The sequence below is a fragment of the Mchenga conophoros genome, linkage group LG20, assembly GCF_057382185.1.
Source record: "Mchenga conophoros isolate Kocher_MC1m ecotype Shallow Benthic linkage group LG20, M_conophoros_male_GT1.1, whole genome shotgun sequence".
Classification (NCBI taxonomy): Eukaryota; Metazoa; Chordata; class Actinopteri; order Cichliformes; family Cichlidae; genus Mchenga; species Mchenga conophoros.
In genome coordinates this window covers 6,259,882-6,279,456 of record NC_140545.1, presented here as the reverse complement: position 1 = coordinate 6,279,456, position 19,575 = coordinate 6,259,882, and the positions used below count along the sequence as shown (strand labels likewise).

At 38.0% G+C, this 19,575-nt stretch overlaps 1 protein-coding gene across 6 annotated transcripts; it reads left to right on the top strand.

Moving 5' to 3' along the window:
* LOC146550222 (tumor necrosis factor receptor superfamily member 1A) lies at positions 1–18,823 on the top strand. Of its 6 annotated transcripts, XM_085260139.1 has the most exons (14): positions 1–200; positions 307–430; positions 1,478–1,605; positions 4,368–4,467; positions 7,975–8,071; positions 8,178–8,303; positions 8,988–9,113; positions 9,243–9,282; positions 10,980–11,053; positions 11,538–11,663; positions 11,875–12,021; positions 12,679–12,716; positions 12,934–13,042; positions 16,873–18,822. In XM_085260139.1, the coding sequence occupies exons 5-14, from the start codon at positions 7,987–7,989 to the stop codon at positions 17,211–17,213; spliced, it is 1,212 nt and encodes a 403-aa protein (XP_085116265.1). In that variant the 5' UTR covers positions 1–200; positions 307–430; positions 1,478–1,605; positions 4,368–4,467; positions 7,975–7,986; the 3' UTR covers positions 17,214–18,822. The 6 variants fall into 6 exon arrangements, with proteins under 6 accessions (XP_085116265.1, XP_085116263.1, XP_085116264.1 ...); XM_085260137.1 differs by lacking the exon at positions 4,368–4,467; XM_085260140.1 differs by lacking the exons at positions 1–200; positions 307–430 and having other exon boundaries at positions 1,576–1,590.
* The last annotated feature ends 752 nt before the right edge of the window (positions 18,824–19,575 follow it).

The following is a 19,575-nucleotide window of genomic DNA, read 5'->3' as shown; positions in this document are numbered from 1 at the left end:
CTAAAAAGTTATTGAAATTAAAAAACAAGTTTTTCCTCTCCAGTTTCTTGGCAAGAGTCAATCATTATTACTCTTTCTGTCTTTTTGTTTCAGCTTTTGTGACCAAATGTTCCCACTGATACTTGCACTGATTTCCTGTGGATTTCACACTGAGAGGATCGAACAAACTGATGGTTCATGTTACAATTTGTGCCCAGCTGGTAAGATATAATGAGGAACATTATTGCCAATAATTGGCCTTCGTGAAGTTATTGTGGAAATATCACATTAACTCGTTACCTTTCTCCTTCTCTCTGTCTTTCTCAGGATATCATAACGTTGGTGATTGTGATGATCAAGTTAAAAAGTAAAAATGCAAGAAATGTGAGCATGGCACATTCACATAGGTAGAAAACATCATAGAGAAATGTCGTAGGTGTGACTCATAGTTGTAAGTATCCTGCTCATTTTCAGTTTGCTGCTACACATACTGTCAGCTTGTGTGATAAAGTTTAAGGTGTTTTCAAGTTAAATTGGACTGAAATATGACAGACAGGTATTTTCTGGTTATTTCAATATATAAAATATCTTCATAAGAAAAGCACAGAGAGAAATATCTCAGGTGTAGCGTCTGTGAGTGTAAGGATCCTACTCATCTTCCATTAACTGTGATGTGTGCTGTCAGTATGTGTGATAAAGCTGAAGGGGGATCAAATTTAAATTTGACCAAAATGATCTCTTTTCATGATGAGTATATTATGACGGCCTTAATATTGTATCTTACAAATAATCCGAAGAGTATCATTTTGAGAGGATGCTAACTGAGACTCTTGACCACATGAATATTGGCACAGCATTTAGAAATGACCTTTTTTGCCACTAAAACTAAAACTAATGAAAAGACACTGACTGAGAAAACAACATGTAGTCCTGTGGCCTTGTCAGAGCTGTGTATTCCAGTTATTTGGACTAAGAAAGTCTTCTGTTTATTAAGTGTAGTATTTTTATTTTGTCTGTTCTTGAGTAACTGTAAATCGTATTGCTGTTATTACAACAGCTAGTGTACATCCACACTGTTATCTTCTTCATTTTTAGTGTTAATATGAAGCCTCCTATGTAACTGCATTTGGCAGGTAAATGTTAAGGCTGCAGTGTTTAAAGGTGACAGCAGACACATGGAGGTAACTGAGGCAAAGAAGGCTTTTTAATTATTGGGATCCTCTGTCATAGTCTCACTGCTCTAAAAACAACAATTTCTACAGTCATTTGAAAGAATTTTCACAGGACTCTACAGTCATAAAAACACAAAATAAACCTTTGTCAGTATTATGGGAGAATTTTGCCCCACTTTTATTAACAGTGCCTGCTCAGTTTGCTCTGTATTTGCAGGCATTTGTTTATGGACTGAGAGGACAGAACAAACTAATGGTTCACGTTACAAATTGTGCACACCTGAAGTAAAACACTAACTTTCCTCTTTTCTCTCTCTCTGTCCCAGGTTGTCATAAAGATGGTACCTGTGACGAGCCAATTGAAACGTACAGATTCAAAAGATGGGGCAAAAGATGGCACCTACATGGAAATGAAAAACCCTACGGGGAAATGTAAAGTGTGAGTCATGTGTTTGTAAGTATCCTGCTTCCAGTGAATAGACGCATGTGGTAGTGTGAGAAAATGTAAGAGGATCTGGAGTTAAATCTGACTACACACATAGTATAATATGCTCTTTTGTTCCTGCAACCTTTCACAATGATATTTTGGTGATCTCATTCAACCGTTTTTTGAAGTCAGAACTCTTGAATGAAATCTGTTGAGTCTGGGAAATCTTGTCAGACTTGTGTTTCATTATGAACAGGCAGAGTATTGGGCTAGAGACTTTGCGGTGTAATTATATCATTTAGAAAATACCCAAAATGTCCAATGAACTAATGTTCATATGCTGGCTTACATAATGCAGTAACTCTGTCACTTAAAATAAATAAATAAATAAATGATTAAAGTGGGGCAAAAAAGTATTTAGTCAGCCACCGATTGTGCAAGTTCCCCCACTTAAAATGATGACAGAGGTCAGTAATTTGCACCAGAGGTACACTTCAACTGTGAGAGACAGAATGTGAAAAAAAAATCCATGAATCCACATGGTAGGATTTGTAAAGAATTTATTCGTAAATCAGGGTGGAAAATAAGTATTTGGTCACCTCAAACAAGGAAAATCTCTGGCTCTCACAGACCTGTAACGTCTTCTGTAAGAAGCTTTTCTGTCCCCCACTCGTTACCTGTATGAATGGCACCTGTTTGAACTCATCATCTGTATAAAAGACACCTGTCCACAGCCTCAAACAGTCAGACTCCAAACTCCGCCATGGCCAAGACCAAAGAGCTTTCGAAGGACACCAGGAAAAGTATTGTAGACCTGCACCAGACTGGGAAGAGTGAATCTACAATAGGCAAGCAGCTTGGTGTGAAAAAATCAACTGTGGGAGCAATCATCAGAAAACGGAAGACATACAAGACCACTGATAATCTCCCTCGATCTGGGGCTCCACGCAAGATCTCATCCCGTGGGGTCAAAATGATCATGAGAACGGTGAGCAAAGATCCCAGAACCACACGGGGGGACCTGGTGAATGACCTGCAGAGAGCTGGGACCAAAGTAACAAAGGTCACCATCAGTAACACACTACAACGGCAGGGAATCAAATCCCGCAGTGCCAGACGTGTTCCGCTGCTGAAGCCAGTGCATGTCCAGGCCCGTCTGAAGTTTGCCAGAGAGCACATGGATGATACAGCAGAGGATTGGGAGAATGTCATGTGGTCAGATGAAACCAAAGTAGAACTTTTTGGTATAAACTCAACTCGTCGTGTTTGGAGGAAGACGAATACTGAGTTGCATCCCAAGAACACCATACCTACTGTGAAGCATGGGGGTGGAAACATCATGCTATGGGGCTGTTTTTCTGCCAAGGGGACAGGACGACTGATCCGTGTTAAGGACAGAATAAATGGGGCCATGTATCGTGAGATTTTGAGCCAAAACCTCCTTCCATCAGTGAGAACTTTGAAGATGAAACGAGGCTGGGTCTTCCAACATGACAATGATCCAAAACACACCGCCCGGGCAACAAAGGAGTGGCTCCGTAAGAAGCATTTGAAAGTCCTGGAGTGGCCTAGCCAGTCTCCAGACCTCAACCCCATAGAAAATCTGTGGCGGGAGTTGAAAGTCCGTGTTGCTCGGCGACAGCCCCAAAACATCACTGCTCTCGAGAAGATCTGCATGGAGGAATGGGCCAAGATACCAGCTACTGTGTGTGCAAACCTGGTAAAGACCTATAGTAAACGTTTGACCTCTGTTATTGCCAACAAAGGTTATGTTACAAAGTATTGAGTTGTATTTTTGTTATTGACCAAATACTTATTTTCCACCCTGATTTACGAATAAATTCTTTACAAATCCTACCATGTGGATTCATGGATTTTTTTTTCACATTCTGTCTCTCACAGTTGAAGTGTACCTCTGGTGCAAATTACTGACCTCTGTCATCATTTTAGGTGGGGGAACTTGCACAATCGGTGGCTGACTAAATACTTTTTTGCCCCACTGTATATGAATTCAGCCACCTTCATTTTCCTTTCAGAGAATGCTCACTAAAGAAAGAATTGCCAGCAATGCCAAAGGTAGAAGACGGTACAGGCAAAGTTTTATGACTTCAAAGGGTTTGCATGAACTAGAAAAACACTTTTAATTGCTTTTAAATTCTGATCTAAATATATTTGTGGTTGAGTCGAGCATTTCATGTTTTCTTTAGGCTTTTTAGTCAAAATGGAGGAAACACGTTTGCAAATTTAACCTCCATGCACATCTCTTGTGCACTCACTGCTCCTGTGGTTTGACTGTGGGCATGATTAACCGTGGTGATGAGCAGTGCCAAATGTGTCTAATAATACGAAGGTTATGGGTTACCTGGCTAACTCACAAACCGCATGCGAAATACTAGTTTCACACATTGTTCTTAAAGAGTAAACAGGCTCCCCGGATCTTCTGCTTCCTCTGCATCTCGGAGGACGCTCCATTCTAGGAGCAGTAACCATTCGAGTCTTCATATCAGGGCTTTGCTATCTCTTAACACCTTTTGAGATATGCCATCAGCTTCCTGTGTTGACAATACCAGTCTCTTTCCTTATTTATAGGACAGCATATCAGATTGAACCAGATTGAACCAGAATGCAGGAGGAAATGTGCTAACACATCATTTACATATCTATCCACAGCTGTACAGTTTCTCTTAAAGCATGGCCAAATCTTTATCTAAGTTACAATTACAAAACATCATTTATTTTATGGATTAACAAAAAAAAAAACCAACCCATTGCATTGTTCTTCTCTATAGTGAATATGTTATTCAGACATTAACAGTACTTGTTGCTGCCATCACTGGGGAGAACTTGGAGAGTGTCTAAGTGGGATTTCTGACATTTGGTAGAAAGCAGGTAAGATGAAAGAAAATGGATCTTAATCATTCAAATATAAATTGTACAATGAAGGATACTTAAAAAACATTGTGATGCTGAGGATTAACTTTAAGAGCCTTTTAGCACCACACATCCCAAGATTGTTGCTGAGCTAAAGCCGATCTTCATGAAAGAAGGATCCAAATTCAGAGTGCAGATCTGACCTGGAAATGATTAAAATATCCTGCTGGCAAAGAATATTATCAACCAGCATCTTGAATGATAAATCAGTGTGTTCAATAAATACAGAAAAGAGTATAATGTAGTCAGATCGCATTATTACACAATGTTTGCTGGCTTTCTCTTTCTGTTACTGGTCCAACAAGTCTCTCGACTAGGTTGACAACACCTAGGCATCCATCCGTCTATCCATGTACCTGTGGGTTTGTGCAGTACATGGATAGGCGGATGGATGCTCCAACTGTAGCTCCAGCTTCAACATCAAAAGCTTTGATGAATGCTTCAGATCTTCAGATTAATCGAGTTTCGTATGACTATTAGTGAGTTAAAAACCACTGGACGTTATTACTGCTCATGTAGTCTTTTTTAACTCCCACCTCAGCGCTTTATGACTCATTAGATCAAATGTATTGACACATTATAAAAGAGATGGATGTTTTTGGATATTTTTGTAAGTCTCAAATTTCCCCCTTTTTGAATGTAGCATCCTTACATCAGTGTGTCTTTGTGTCTACAGCAGGAAGCCAAATGCCTGATGCACTGATAGTTCCTGGATTTATTTTGGAAAGCATTATTTTATTTATTGCATATTGCATTGCTCTTTCTCAAACTTGAAAAAGGCTTGGCTGTGTTTTTTGATTTACACTGAAGTCTTAGTCAGCACTCCATGCCATATGAACAATGTATTCCTTTGGATTATAAATTCTATTTTTAAACCTGTATACTTCTTTTTTGGTGTATTTTTTCAGTCCTTTACATAAGTGTGGCGTTCAGTTAAATTGTCAAAACACACGCTGAACAGAATTTGTGAACCAATAAAATGTGACTGGTGTAGATTTATATGTCGGATTAAAAGAGGAAGAGTCAATATTCTCTCCTCTGATATGATAAACAACTGAGTTAACCACAATTGTTTGATTCTCATTGTGGTCCCATCCTTCTTTTTTCTCTCTTCTTTTGAAGTTTGAATGAAAAGTAGGTTGCTTTAGAGCCGGTAACATGGCCAACACCTTCACGGTGTACAACACCTCCTCTTACATGCCCCACTCCGCACCACCATCAGATCTAACCACACTGTCCAGCTTGTGAAATATCCCCATGTATGTCACCAGGGCTTTTGTCTGAACCACATCATTATCACTGAGATTCAGTGGAATTACACTGTCACTATGTGCGTATGCGTGTGTCTGTAAGGGGTGGGTGGTTACATCTGACTTTGTTTCCTGTTTCTCGCAACACTTCTCTGAACACTCCAAAGAACTGAAAGCCCTGACCCACAAACACACTCACACACACACACACTCGCACAAACAAAGCCTTCCTAAAACCGTTAATTTGAGTCAGCTTTAAAGGAAATCTACACCTCAGCTCAGTCAGAGTGCCTCGTCCTGCTGCTGAAAACGACATTGTTTTGCTTTCAAATGAGTGAATTTCAGCATAAGTTGGTTGTTTAACTTCCACACTGCCTGCTCTCCCAAAATGAACTTTGTCTTGGTAAGTAATTCTGTTCATAGGTTTGATCTGGATCATCTGCGTGTTTAATTTCAAGGGTGCTTTAATGCAGTTTCCTCTGAGTGGATTTTCATTATTCATTGTGATGGGAACTATCGGAAAAGATTATGTTTGGATTAGAGGAAGCAAACGTTATGTCTTAATGACTGCAAGATAAATATTTATGATTATTTGTAATATTTTCCTGCGTATATTCTTGAGTGGCCGTAAATCTCATTGCTGCCATGACTACAGCTAGTGTACATCCTCACTGTTGTGGCTTCTGTTTTTATTGTTTGCAATAAGAGCTCCATATGTAGCGTGTGTACGTTAGTTGCTGCAAAATCGTTAAGGCTGTAGTTGTATGTGGATGAATGAAGGGAAGACGTTCTGTAGATTACTGGGATTATCTTTTGTGGTCTTGCAGCTCTGGGTGCAGTGAGACCGTGACGTTTAATAACTTGATACTTTTACATGAGCTGTATCTAATGATTATTTACTTTCTCTTTTTGCATTATTCACATTTACCCACCTTAAAGATCGCAAGGTTCTTGTCATAATAAATAAATAAATAAATAAATAATAAATGTAAAGACAACGGCCAATAGGTTTCTTAAGGTTTACCTTTGAGAGACTGAAATCACTCAATTGAAAATAGACAATAACTCACAACAATGAGAGGAGAGTCACAGATGAAGAACTTTTAACAATACTGCAAGCTATATTTCAGGGATCTAAATAATCACAGATGTAGGGGAAAAGTTAGCAGAAGGATTCCCTTTGTTTTATGTGTTATCATTGGGCAGCCAATAAATAAATAAATCCATAAATATAAGTGTTTTGGGGTTTAGGAAAAGGAAGATGAAGAAGCCCACAGTGTGTAAAACTGGAAGAATAGTCCGGTAAGCTGGTAGCACTGGGCTCCCTGACCTGTCATTTCCTATCGCTCAACAGTTTTCCAACTTATCTCTTTTCTGTGGGGCCAAATCTGTGGGGCAGGGTTGTATTATATTATTTATATGATGATTTCCTCTTCTGAACTTTTCTCACTCACCTACGAGTCAGAAATATTTGACCTTTGTGTCGGACGTTTGTAGAGAGAATATTTTTTTTCACTCAGTGGTGTGTGTGTGTATATATATATATATATATATATATATATATGAGAGAGAGAGAGAGAGAGAGAGAGATTTTAACATGCAGTACAGCTACAGCTGCTTGGATATTCACCTACTGCAGACGTGTGCGAACATTACTTATACATTTAACAGTAGTGTTATTAATCAATCAGGTTCATATCTCATCAGTATGTATTGGGGAAGTTTTGAAAATGAGGATGTTTTTGGACTGAGGTTTGCAATATGCGTCATGTTATGTGAGAACTCTGATGGTCAAGAAGAGTCTTAGTTCATTGGCTCTGGGTGGAGGATGGTCCAAATACTCTGACATGTTTTCCGTTCTGTCTTCAAAATGGACCAAGTCTCCACTGATCTGCTTGGCATATTTTTTTCTGTCATTCTGCTTTGGTAGAACAACAACTGTCTGCTGCACGATGTGCATGCTAGAGTTCAGAAAATGTGTTGAACCTTTAATGGCAGTGGAACATTTACATTTTCAATGAACATGTTCCTCTTTGATGATATATGCAAATTAAAAAGTTTTTCCTCTCCAGTGACTTGATGAGAGTCAATTATTTTTACTCTTTCTGTCATTTTGTTTCAGCTTTTGTGATGAAATGTCAATCCTGCTCACACACAAGCACCTTAACCCTCATTTAACACCTCAGATCTTCAGACCTCATTTTTTTTGTTTCAGGTCTTCCCACTGATGCTTGCACTGACTTCCTGTGGACAGAGTCAAACTGAGGGGATCGAACAAACTAATGATTCGTGCTACAATTTATGCCCAGCTGGTAAGATATACATAGGATTATTATTGACAATTATTGTCCTTCGTGAAGTCATTGTGGAAATATCACATTAACTCGTTACCTTTCTCTTTCTCTCTGTCTTCCCCAGGATATCATAAAGTTGGTGATTGTGATGATCAAGTTAAAAAGTACAAATGCAAGAAATGTGAGCATGGCACATTCACGGAGGTAGAAAACTTCGTAGAGAAATGTCGTAGGTGTGACTCATGTAATCGTAAGTATCCTGCTCATTTTCAGTTTGCTGCTACACATACTGTCAGCTTGTGTGATAAAGTTTAAGGAGCGTTCAAGTACAAATTAGACTAGAATAAAGCAGATGGATATTTTCTGGTTATTTCAATATATAAAACATGTGAAGATGGCACCTTCACTGGAAAACCACAGAGAGAAACGTGGACTAAAATAAAACAGTAGACTGGTGTTTTCTGTTTATTTGGTCATATAAAAGACAATGCTATTCTTCACTGCATGTAAGATCTCTTTTAATGATGAGCAAATTATAATGATCTAATATTTCTGTTAAACCAGTTTGATGCAGTGGAATGAAATAAATATTTAGTGTGGGAAATCCTAATATAATAGTAACTGTATGTCACTAATAACATCAGTGCCAGTTTGAGTATTCACTTTACATGGAGACTTGCACTGTAACAACAACACGTGAATTTGTGTGCGTACCAGTTTGAGCGTGCCGTTAACATATTGATTCCTTCTGTTTACATTTCAACTGAGTTTCACATAAAATATTGAAGCAGAACTTGGAAAAATCATTTCATGTGCTAATTGATGAAAAGAATGTGACAGTAGAAAACAACATGTGGTCCCATGGCCTTATCGGGACTGCGTTTTTCAGTTATTTGGACTGAGATGGAAACACTGTATTTTGCTTTTCCCCCAGATGATGAGGTGGTAATAGAGCCCTGCACCTTTAACAGGAGCACAGTGTGTGGCTGCATGGAGGGATACTACAATTCAGGATCTTATCCACGGCAATGTTCAATATGTTCCTGCCCGCACTGCCCACGTAAGTAACCTCAAAGGATTTTAAAGCATTAGACTGATATTCACTGCAGCCAAACGGATTCATTTTCTAATATAATAACAATCTCACTTTAAATTCCTACATTCACAGTTACTCTTATGTTCCTTTCAGGGAATGCTGACTACTACACGAAGTGCCCACACCCCCGGAGGTAGAAGACTTTACAATGTAACAGAAAATAAACAAAAAAACATAGACAGTGTGCTTAAATTTTGTTCGCGACAGACTGACAAGAACACAGAACTGCAAATGAAAGCGCCAATGATATAAAATACATATACTTACTGTGGTGATAGCTTACGCTGTATTGTATGTGAATACAGTCTACAGGTATGCACCAAAATTGCAGTGTTTGTTCAGTGATGTTTGTTCATTTAATGTGTATCAACTTCTGGTGACGTTTAGAGGGCCACTAACTTACTCTAGATAAATGGCAACTATTTGTCAGTGCTAACTAAAATGTGATCTACAATATGTTTGTGGTTGAGTTAAACATGGCCTGATTTCAGCAGGGGACGTGTTGTCTTTTTGTTAGAATGGAGGAAACATGGTTACAAATTTCTCTCCCCCTCCCATATTTCCTGTGGTTTGACTGAGGCCTTGACTACCTGTGCTAAATAACATGCCTGCAGATGACAAAAGTCCTGATAATAGGCAGGTTAGAGTTGCTTTTCAAGCACTGTTTTCCAGTTTTACACATTTGTATTAAAGAATAGACAGATCCCCTGGACATCCACCTTTACATTTCTATAACCATTTCTTCTGATCACTGTACCATAATGTCTTTTTTAAGGATACAAATTGAGTCACAAGATGTCTCTTATTATGTGGGACCGTCCTTTGTCCCCGATGTCCCACATATTGATTGACTCTGCAGGATTTGCATTTGCACTGAGTGAAAGTGCAAGTGCAAAGGATTTGCAAAAGTCTGGCTTTCACTAAGCTTGTGTGAAAAACGGAGGAAAGGCTTTTTAATATTTTTCAATTTCTAATGCTACTCCCATCAGGGAAAGACACCACCAAAAAGTCACAAGGCATCTGACTTTTAGTGGAAAAGACTGAAACAACCACAAAGAAAATAAAGGGAAGTTTATTTCACTTTGCGTTTTTGCCTCTTTGGATATAATTATGCTTCAGGTTCGTACTAGGAAAAATATAGCATGAAGTGACAATTAGCTGACAATGATAGAATTGTCAGCTAAAAAAAACCACTCAAAAATCAACGTTCATCCCTACTACTGAAATGCAAACAGACAGAACAAATAACATAAAGAGAAATATGGGATCATATAAGGAGTACATGATAAGAACATAGCTTCGTCTTCCCTTTATTCTTACATTTACTTGTAAACGTTGGAAAAGTTACTTTTAAATGTCATTAATTTGGCCTCTACATAATAAACTAAAATCTGGTAACCTGTTATTGGTAATGAAAATTTCTGACTACCTCAAAACATTGCTAACATGTCCCCACGGAGTCACACACAAAAATTATTGCTTTCCTCAAACTGGGGTCTGATCATCCTAGTTGCAAAATGTTTGAATGTTTTTCCAATGCTGCTAGAAAACGTCAACCTTCAATGGAAAAATCTTTGATTAGTTTTTTTTAGTCTCTCTATAAGTCACTGCAAGCAAGCACACAGAGGAGAACTTAAACTAACAGACTGACTTTTGCAGATATATTCATTTGAATTATGCAGTCTGAATCTGGACCTCAGATTAATGTTGGAATGCATTTTTACACACGACAGGAGAAATAACTGCCTGTGTTGGTGCTTCATTAGCTTTTAATGTCAGGATAAATATGTGTTGTCAGATGATTTCTATACTGTTTTTTTTATGTTATAGGCCAACGAATACTGCAGCTTTGACAAATCCATCTACAACTCCAGTTGTGTCTCCAACCACAGTGGCAAACAAAAGTAAGTGAATCTTTAATTATGTATGTCATTTTGTCTGACTGACTTCTTCTGAAGGTTAGGAGAACCAGCAAAAACAATGAGCCCTAAGCATTCAAGTAGATCTTTAGGAAAAGGAGATTTGAAAACAAGATGTGATACTGTGGGTTTGCTTTTCAAGCTTTTTGGTCCACACATCCCCAAAAATATTGCTGAGATAAAGCAGCTCTATTTAGAAGAATGGAAAAAATTCCTCCTGACCGTACTTCAGATTTGATCTGCAACTACTTAAAAAACACAACTGAGGCTCTCGGAGCCAGATTACTAAATGCACCAGCACCAAGAATAATAAATAATAAAGTTTAAAATTTTATTTTTCTTAAAGTATGTTAACGCAAACGCATTGTGTTGTCTATCCATGTATACCAGAAGATTACATCACATTATATAACCCACTAATGTTGAGAAGTAATTCCAAACTTGCTTCTTTTTTTTAATCGTACGACAGGATTGATGTCTACAACTGTTACACCAGCCTCAACTTCAACTCCCTTTCCAAACAAAGCTCTTGTTTCAACATCCAAGGCTTTCACGAATCCATCAGATCCTTATATAACAGAAATTCCACGTAACCGTTAGTGCTCATTTTATATTTTGACAACACATTTGATACATTAACTTACTGCCCTTGGTTTTGTAGTTTAGTTTTATAACATATCACACTTGCTAAGGACATTTTATCAGGTTTAGCAGCCTCTGATTGTTATCCAATTTACATGGAGGATAAAGACATAATATGCTTACGTCAGAACTTATTGATGTGGAGTGTGTCTTTGTGTCCACAGCGGGGAATGCAGGAATTTTTCTTGCGATTCTCGTGATTAGCTTTGTGTTGCTCTCATGGTTCCTGCTGATCTGCACCATGAAGATATTCAAACACAAAGACAGTTTTTGCTGGAGGAGGAGGAAAGAGGCTGAAGTCTCCAAGAACGGTAATCTGCAGTAAATAAATCCAACAAAGTACCTGTGCGTTGTATTTAAGTACACATTTGAAGTGTTTGCATTTCATATGAGATTTGTGTAACTTTATCTTCTTTAAAACGTAATGGCACAAATTTGACCCTTAAGGTTAAATGTTACTTTTGTTACTTTTGTCAGTCCTTTTTTTCTATTGCCTAATTGTATTTTGTTCAGTGCAGGGTTTTACTATTTTTCAAGTGCTTTGAATTGAACAATCACTTTTATTCATCAGAGTATTTCTACAACTACCACTGAGCATTAATATACAGTACACAGAGTAAACAGTACAGGCACTTAGCGGTTCGGTAGATATTGACTGGGGACATTCATGTAGTTTTCATATGGCTAATATCAAAGTTATGTAAAGTACTACATGTAAAGTACTAATATGTAAAGTACTACACTTTACATTACTTGACCTCTGGGAAGTTAAGATACTATGACACATCGCAACCAAGGACAAATTTTCTCATGTTACTCCTCACAATGTGAAATGTACTGTCCAGTTGTGCATTAAATAGAAGAATATCCATATTTTGTTCTGTTTTAAAAATGTGCCTTAGTGACTGAACATGTCTTGACTAACAGACAGGAAACTCAATGATAATATCTCCTTTCCTTTTTAACAGAACAACCCAGTCATCAAGGCAGTAACCCGACCACACTGGTTTGTGCTCAGTTTCATGCACTTCGTTTTCTTTAAAGATAGCAATCTAGGCAGGAACACTTACTGTAGGTGCACAGTGAGAATTTCTTGTACATAGTTCATCAAGATAATTAGCTCATTAGCTTATAATTAGCACACAAGAAAGGCAGAAAGTTTTGGTCATCCCTGTCATGCACTTCAAAGTTTGTACTCATGCTGTCTTGTTTGTTCTTTCAAGACGCTTACATTCTCTGAGGAAACTCCCATGTTGACTCTCAATCAGAGTCCAGCCATGTCAGAACATCCAACCCACATCAACACTCTCGTGCCAGTCAATGGCCAGATAGGTAAGACTATCTGAGTATTTGATCTCTTGCTAACATGCACGACATGCAAAATACTGGACTTTGTTAATTATGTGTTGATGATTTCTAATTAAAAAAACAAAACAAAAACACCCCCTGCAGAATTCTCGGAAAAGTTTATTTTAGTCTCAAAAGTCATTTCCTCATTCCCAATGTAAGGAGTGATTAAAATATTCCTTACTTTTAATAGGAGTTCAGTGAAGAAGGATAAAAAACCTCAAATTCGAGAACAGCCAACAATCAAACAGTCTGCATTTCTTTTTCTGTCATTCGGTATTAAATATTCACAGACGAAATCCTTCTCTGCCCTTCAGCACAGGCTTCCATTGTATTGCACTTTAGGGTAAATGTAACCATTTATGGTTTAAGACATAACTGGCAATATAAAACTGATAAATGTGACTTTATCTGCAACATTTTAGCAGGAAATAATTTCTTCTGCTACTACTTCTACTACTACGATCCCAGAAAATACTAGTTTTGTTACTAGAATCATGGGATTATCAGCTAAGAAGAACACCACATACCAAATGAAACTCAGTGGTGTTATAGATATTTTTACACATGAAGTGCAAAGGAAGCTTTTGCCATATTTTCAGAGACAATATGACTCATAAAAGGATAAACAACTTTCAACATTTATTCATTTCTGTATATATTATATCCTTTAAGTAGGCAGGAAAAAAACATCTCTCTCTTTCCCTATATACATATAGATATATATATATAGAGAGAGAGATATTGATATAGATTTAGATAGATGGATAGAAGATTAGGGTCATTGCATCACGTCCTTCAGGACAAGTCAAAATGAGTTCTATACAGTACACACTATAAGGCTGAGTTATCTTTTGGTCACTTAGGAGTTTAAAACAGGCCAATCAGCACAAGCTGGATAAATAATGTAGTTGCTTAAGAATTTGCTTCTACACCACAGTGTGATTTTTTTTATTTCTGTGGTGAGCAGTAGAGATGGTGCATGCTGCTGCACTGAATTACTTAAGAAATGTGTTAATTTAGAGAGGAGGTGAAACCTATTGTTCGTAGCGCTTCAACTTTCTCCCCTCATTTAAATGACTGTGGACTTCATCCGAAGTGAGACTTAGGTATTGAATGCTGGAGGGTGTGATGGGCTTGGCTGTAAATGTTTGAGATAAGTGATGTGAAAACTGCGAGAAAAGTTGTAGAAGAGGAAGTGTTCAGCATTGAGTTTTCCAGTAAAGTTATTAGCATTTATGATCAGTGACACATGTTTTTATGACGCACCTAAATAGGTGGTAGATAGTAGGTCATAGCCAGAAAAAGTGGCATTTGGCATACTTTTTTTTTTCAATTTCATTGTTTCACAATTTAACAAATGCTTTCAGATAAAGTGTGATCCAAGCAGATTACCTTCAAAACATAATGATACCACGATTATAGTGTATGATGAATAAAACCAGGGGAAATTTCTCAGTTGTTTTACAATGAATGAAAAAGACATACACTTTAAAAAACTAAAAATATCAACATCAACATTAAACGAGCAATATTTCTAAAGCGTTAAGGAGAATAGCTACCCCTTCAAATACCTGCTTGTCTGCTTGTGTTGTTAAAAGGAAGCGCTATTTTGCTACTGCTAAATTGTTTAATTGAATTATATTAGTAAAATTAAAAAATGTTGCTGTTGCAGTTTCTTCCATCTGATAGAAGCGCGGTATACTATCTATAAGTGCTGTTGTTTTTACTTTTTCATCTCTTCTTGTTCACCATAGTGTTTATCAGAACCACATCTGTGGAGGTGGAAACTAGGAAATACAGCGTTCTTACTCGTTCGCATCAGTCAGCAATGTGACATTAAGTCAAATGGCAAGTCAGATAGTGAACACATGTGCCTGTTAACTGTGTCATATGGTAAACTCCTGATATTCAATGTAAGCCTTTCAAGCCTGTAGGTGTGCTTTAAATACAACTGCAGTTATTAGTGAGGTCATGTTGTTGTTGGCATTCACGGCTAAGATCAAAACCTGTTTTTAGTTTTGTGCTGTTTGAACTGGGGTGAGGATTATGCTCTGTTCTCCTCTTCATAAGCTTGAGATGGGACTTTTATTTGCGTTGTGTATTCTGTATCATTACGTCTCTTGACTGTTGTTGTCCTTTTATTACAAAGTGAGAAAGCTTTTCCACTTAGCAGACCAGTGCTGATATAATGTGGTCAAATTTCTCTGTATATCTTCTGAATTACTTAATTAGTAATTACTTTATTAATTAATTAGTTTTTCAGAATATACCATAATGCTGGTTGGAGGTTATAACGTGGGTTGTATTCAGTGGTTGAGAGGAGGCGGCAGAAAACACTCAGGATAGTCAAAAACTCACAACCACACTGGTACTGGGAATTCCACAGTGGTGTCCTTTAATTGACACACACATCACCTACCTTACAAGGCCCGGTTGAACAGCTGCTGCCTTGTCATACATGAAACACAGTGTTCCTACAACCTGTGACATTACTTTGAATTAGGGAGGTAAATATATGAGGTCCATGTCAGTCCACATCCATGCGCAAGCACGTTTCTCCCACACTCTACAGAGAGCAGTGACGCATACTTGTGACATCACTAAACATTAACTTAAATTGTCTTAAAGAGACACCACACAATTGTGACTGTTACAAGGTGTACACTGAATCATTAAAAAAAGCTTTCTATTAGAGTCAGTATATGCAAATCATCAGTTAAAGTCTTGAATTATGCCTAATTTCTTTATATACTTGCTTCCAAGGAGCCAGACTTTTAAAGCAGTCTTGACCAGTAGTTCTTCAGGCTTTCTGAAGGTCTTTCAAAGTTCTGTCTTTGGCCATTGGCTGCTTTTTCACTCATTCTCACTCTGATCATTTTCCGACGATTTTTTTTGGTTCGTTTATTTTGCCACTTCACACTGACCTATGACTAACTCAAGCATAAAAAAGACACCTCACTCAAGGAATGAATCAGTGTTGTGTTAACACATTAGAGACAAAAAAAAAACCTAGCAAAAAAATTGTTTTTTTTTCAGTTGTTGTCCACGCAGCTTAACACGCTGTTAGTGCAATAAAGGCATACTGGATAGAAAAACACGTAGTAGAAGGCTATAGGTCATGGATCGGCTTTCCTAGAGCCTGAACATCAAAGTTATTGAAGCAGTGACAGAGAACGGAATGAAAAGCAGCCAATGAAAAGCTTTGAATGTGCTCCAAGAAGCCTGGGGAACTATTCCCAAAGACTAGTTAAGGAAAGTGCAGTAAAGCATACCTAAGAGAGTTCAGGCTGTGTTAGATAATATAGGTGGTCACACAAAATCTTGACTTTCAAGCTCATTAGAACAAATTAACTCTGTTTTGCCCTTATTTAATGCATTTCTGTGGATATTTGCACCTCTTTGCTATTTTCTTTGCAAAATATTGAGCCATGATGGATGGCTCAAGACATTTGCACAGTACGGCACACTGTAACAATGCTGATCTTAAACATGACCAACGTTTTTGCCAGTGAGTCCAGTGTAAGGGGAAAAAAACATTAAAAAACACTTGCTGTTATCACTGCTTATCATTTCACATTAGTTTCTCTAATCGTGGAAATGGATGACGACAGTGACTCACAGATATCCTAACAGGGTGGTCACAAACAGGAAGCTCTTAGAAGCAGCAAAATTGACTTGTTTGAGACAGGAGGTGAACTGCTGCGCAAATGCTCTATTTCACATAAATACAGATTATTTTAACCTCAGACTAACGCAAAACAAGCAGCTCAGTGCCCTGTGTCCTCTGACTGTTAATTATTCTCTCCTTCCAGTTGCCAGACGAAATGACCACGCAGATCGCTGGCCGGCCATCGTCCTCTACGCGATCATCAAGGAGGTGCCCTTGCATAGGTGGAAGGAGTTCTTGCGTCTGCTTAAGGTGACTGACCAGCAGATGGCACGAGTCGAGATGGAGACTGGTTTCAGTCTCGGCTCCATGGAGAAGCAGTACCAGATGCTGAGGCTGTGGAGCCAGCACTCTTCCTCCAAACTCAGTGATATTTTCTCAGCCTTACACTACATGGAATTATCCGGCTGTGCACAGATGCTCCAGGAAAGCCTGGAACAGCTGCAGTGGACGCCTGACCAGAGACAGGCACTCACAGCCATTTGAATGGAGCAGTGTGGGACAACTGAGGCTGTACCTGGCGGCACAAGTGTAATGCTATCTATAACATGACTGGAAACATAAATTATTCAGCCATGGACGCTGGTGTGAAAGATTAGACACTCGCTGGAAAGGACATTACGATCTGTAGCCATATAGTACAACCCTAGAAACCTGGAACAATGTCGTAAATATCCCGTACTGAGTAATGCAGACGTAGATTAAAGCCAAATAAAAACATCTGATAAAGTGGAATGTAAAAAAGTGGACCCTTATTTCATGTTAAGACAGAAACCTAAAATGTTGAATGTAAACACATGAAATAATGGATTCGTAGCAGTGCAAAATGCAGTTTCGAACATCAGGTTACTTCCTCAAGAGCATCATTAGCATTTTTAGGAACCACATAACACCTCTTAACACACTCGTAATATTCTTGTAGCCTACAGTAGGTGGAGACAGTAAATAAATAAAAAAATACTGAGGGAAGTCCCCTTCCCTTAACTAATGGCTGCTGCCAAAAGTTGTTTAGAACAATGTAACCTCCAGTTTTTTGTGTGGTGCCTCTTAAATGCCAGCAATGGAGGCTGCGGTTTTTACAGCAGTACTGCAATGTACATGTATAATTGGGAGGTGTTTGTGCTTAAAGGGTAAGCAAGGAAGTTGCACTTCCTTAGTGTAGTGTACGTGATTGTTTTACCTCCACAAGTCTGTGCTTGAGATTTCTCTGTTTTTTTCCCCTTTTGACTTGTCAAAGGACAGACTTTTTCAGTCTGAATCTTTAAACTGTGCGTGTGCGTGATCACTCCGTGCACATCTGGGATGTTTGTGCAGCACAGCTGCAGACGTCTCCCTCGTTTGGTATAACAACTCAGCCACTGATTGTTATTGTGCACTCTCGCAAAGGAAGAAAACTGAAATCCCCAAAGGACGTCAGTTTTTCAGTTTCCTGCAACTAAATGGTGTCAGTGTTCAGCATGCTGGGTTTTTCCTCACCACACATATTCCATTTGAACGGATGGTTCTCACTTGTGGTGTTTGGGTATCTCACTTTGAGAGGTTTTTTTGTGTGTCTATGTGTGTGTGTCATTATACTTCATTGACAGTAAAGGTCTTGGATTTTCCCATTTAAGATGTTTATTTAAGAAAGTTTTAATGGGAATGTAGGCCACTTTCCCTGAGATATAAATATTTGTATATGTTTTACAGGTTAAAGTATAATTGTTTTTTTATTTATGATCCATTTGTATGAATATTTGTGTGGTGCAGAATAAACTGAAAGTGAAAATCTTAATGTTTTTCATCTCATTGTGGTCTTTAGTGGTACACTGTTATGAAAACGTGCTACTGTAAAACCCCAAATCAAAATGTCACCTGTATATGTATATGTCATGAATAAAATGTTTGGCCACAAGGTGGGAGTATGGACTGTATGTTTGAACCGCAGCAGCTGGTGTGCATTTGTAAGCGCACACACACCCCACCTACAAAGAAAATAGGAGCACAGTACTTGAAGAGCTTTTATTCTTGAGTTGGATTACACCCATGAATTGCAAATTTGGGCTAAAAGCACAAAGAACAGCTGCCTTATATTGTTCATAGTTACTGGATGGAAAAATAACAGATCCCTTACAGGACCACATTCACTTTATGTGTTTACATGCAGCTTCAAAATTTATAGCATTATTCTTCTGCTGTCATGTAGATATGCTGTCAGGCTGCACATCACCATGTGTTTGCCATGTTTTTAACCACACCAGTGTCACCTGCCAAAAAAGGGATTTCCAGTATTTCTCAATAAATAAATAAATAAATAAATGAAAGATTACCAGAACTGAAACTGCTCTAAATGACTTGTTGGCCTTTACTGTCACCTATATCTCACAAATGATATCACGTCATATAACAAGCTATGCAGAGTAAGAAACACTTCTTTTACAAGGTAAAGGTTTTGTACTTATTTAACCAGGTGAAAAGATTTATTGAAGGTAGAAATGTGATTTTCACATCACACTTGGCCAAGTAGGCAGTAGAAACCGCAAGAAGTTGAACACAGCAGATATTTTAAGTGTCCAAAAAAAAGTTTGGACAGATGATAATGTTGAACACAGAGTAGGCACAATAAAGCAGTCATAAAGATCTTTGCAAAACAGGTCATTTCTTTAGTTTATGTATATATAAAGGCTTTGTAAATCCTCTTGACTACTGCCTTTTTATCAGTTTATATTTATCAATATAAACACAGAAAATCACTTTTTGGCATGGGGTGGCTTTAATTTTTTTTTTTAATAAGAGGTTAAAGATGAAGTTAATTTAATTTTCCTTATGTCTTGATCTTTTTCTTTTATATCATGGGTAGGTGTTATAT

Excerpts from the sequence above, each read along its gene's own strand:
- LOC146550222 (XM_085260136.1), top strand. Across the intron at positions 11,664-11,874 it reads AACAGAAATTCCACGTAACC|CGGGGAATGCAGGAATTTTT; the intron begins GTTAGTGCTCAT and ends TTGTGTCCACAG. Across the intron at positions 12,022-12,678 it reads GGCTGAAGTCTCCAAGAACG|AACAACCCAGTCATCAAGGC; the intron begins GTAATCTGCAGT and ends CCTTTTTAACAG.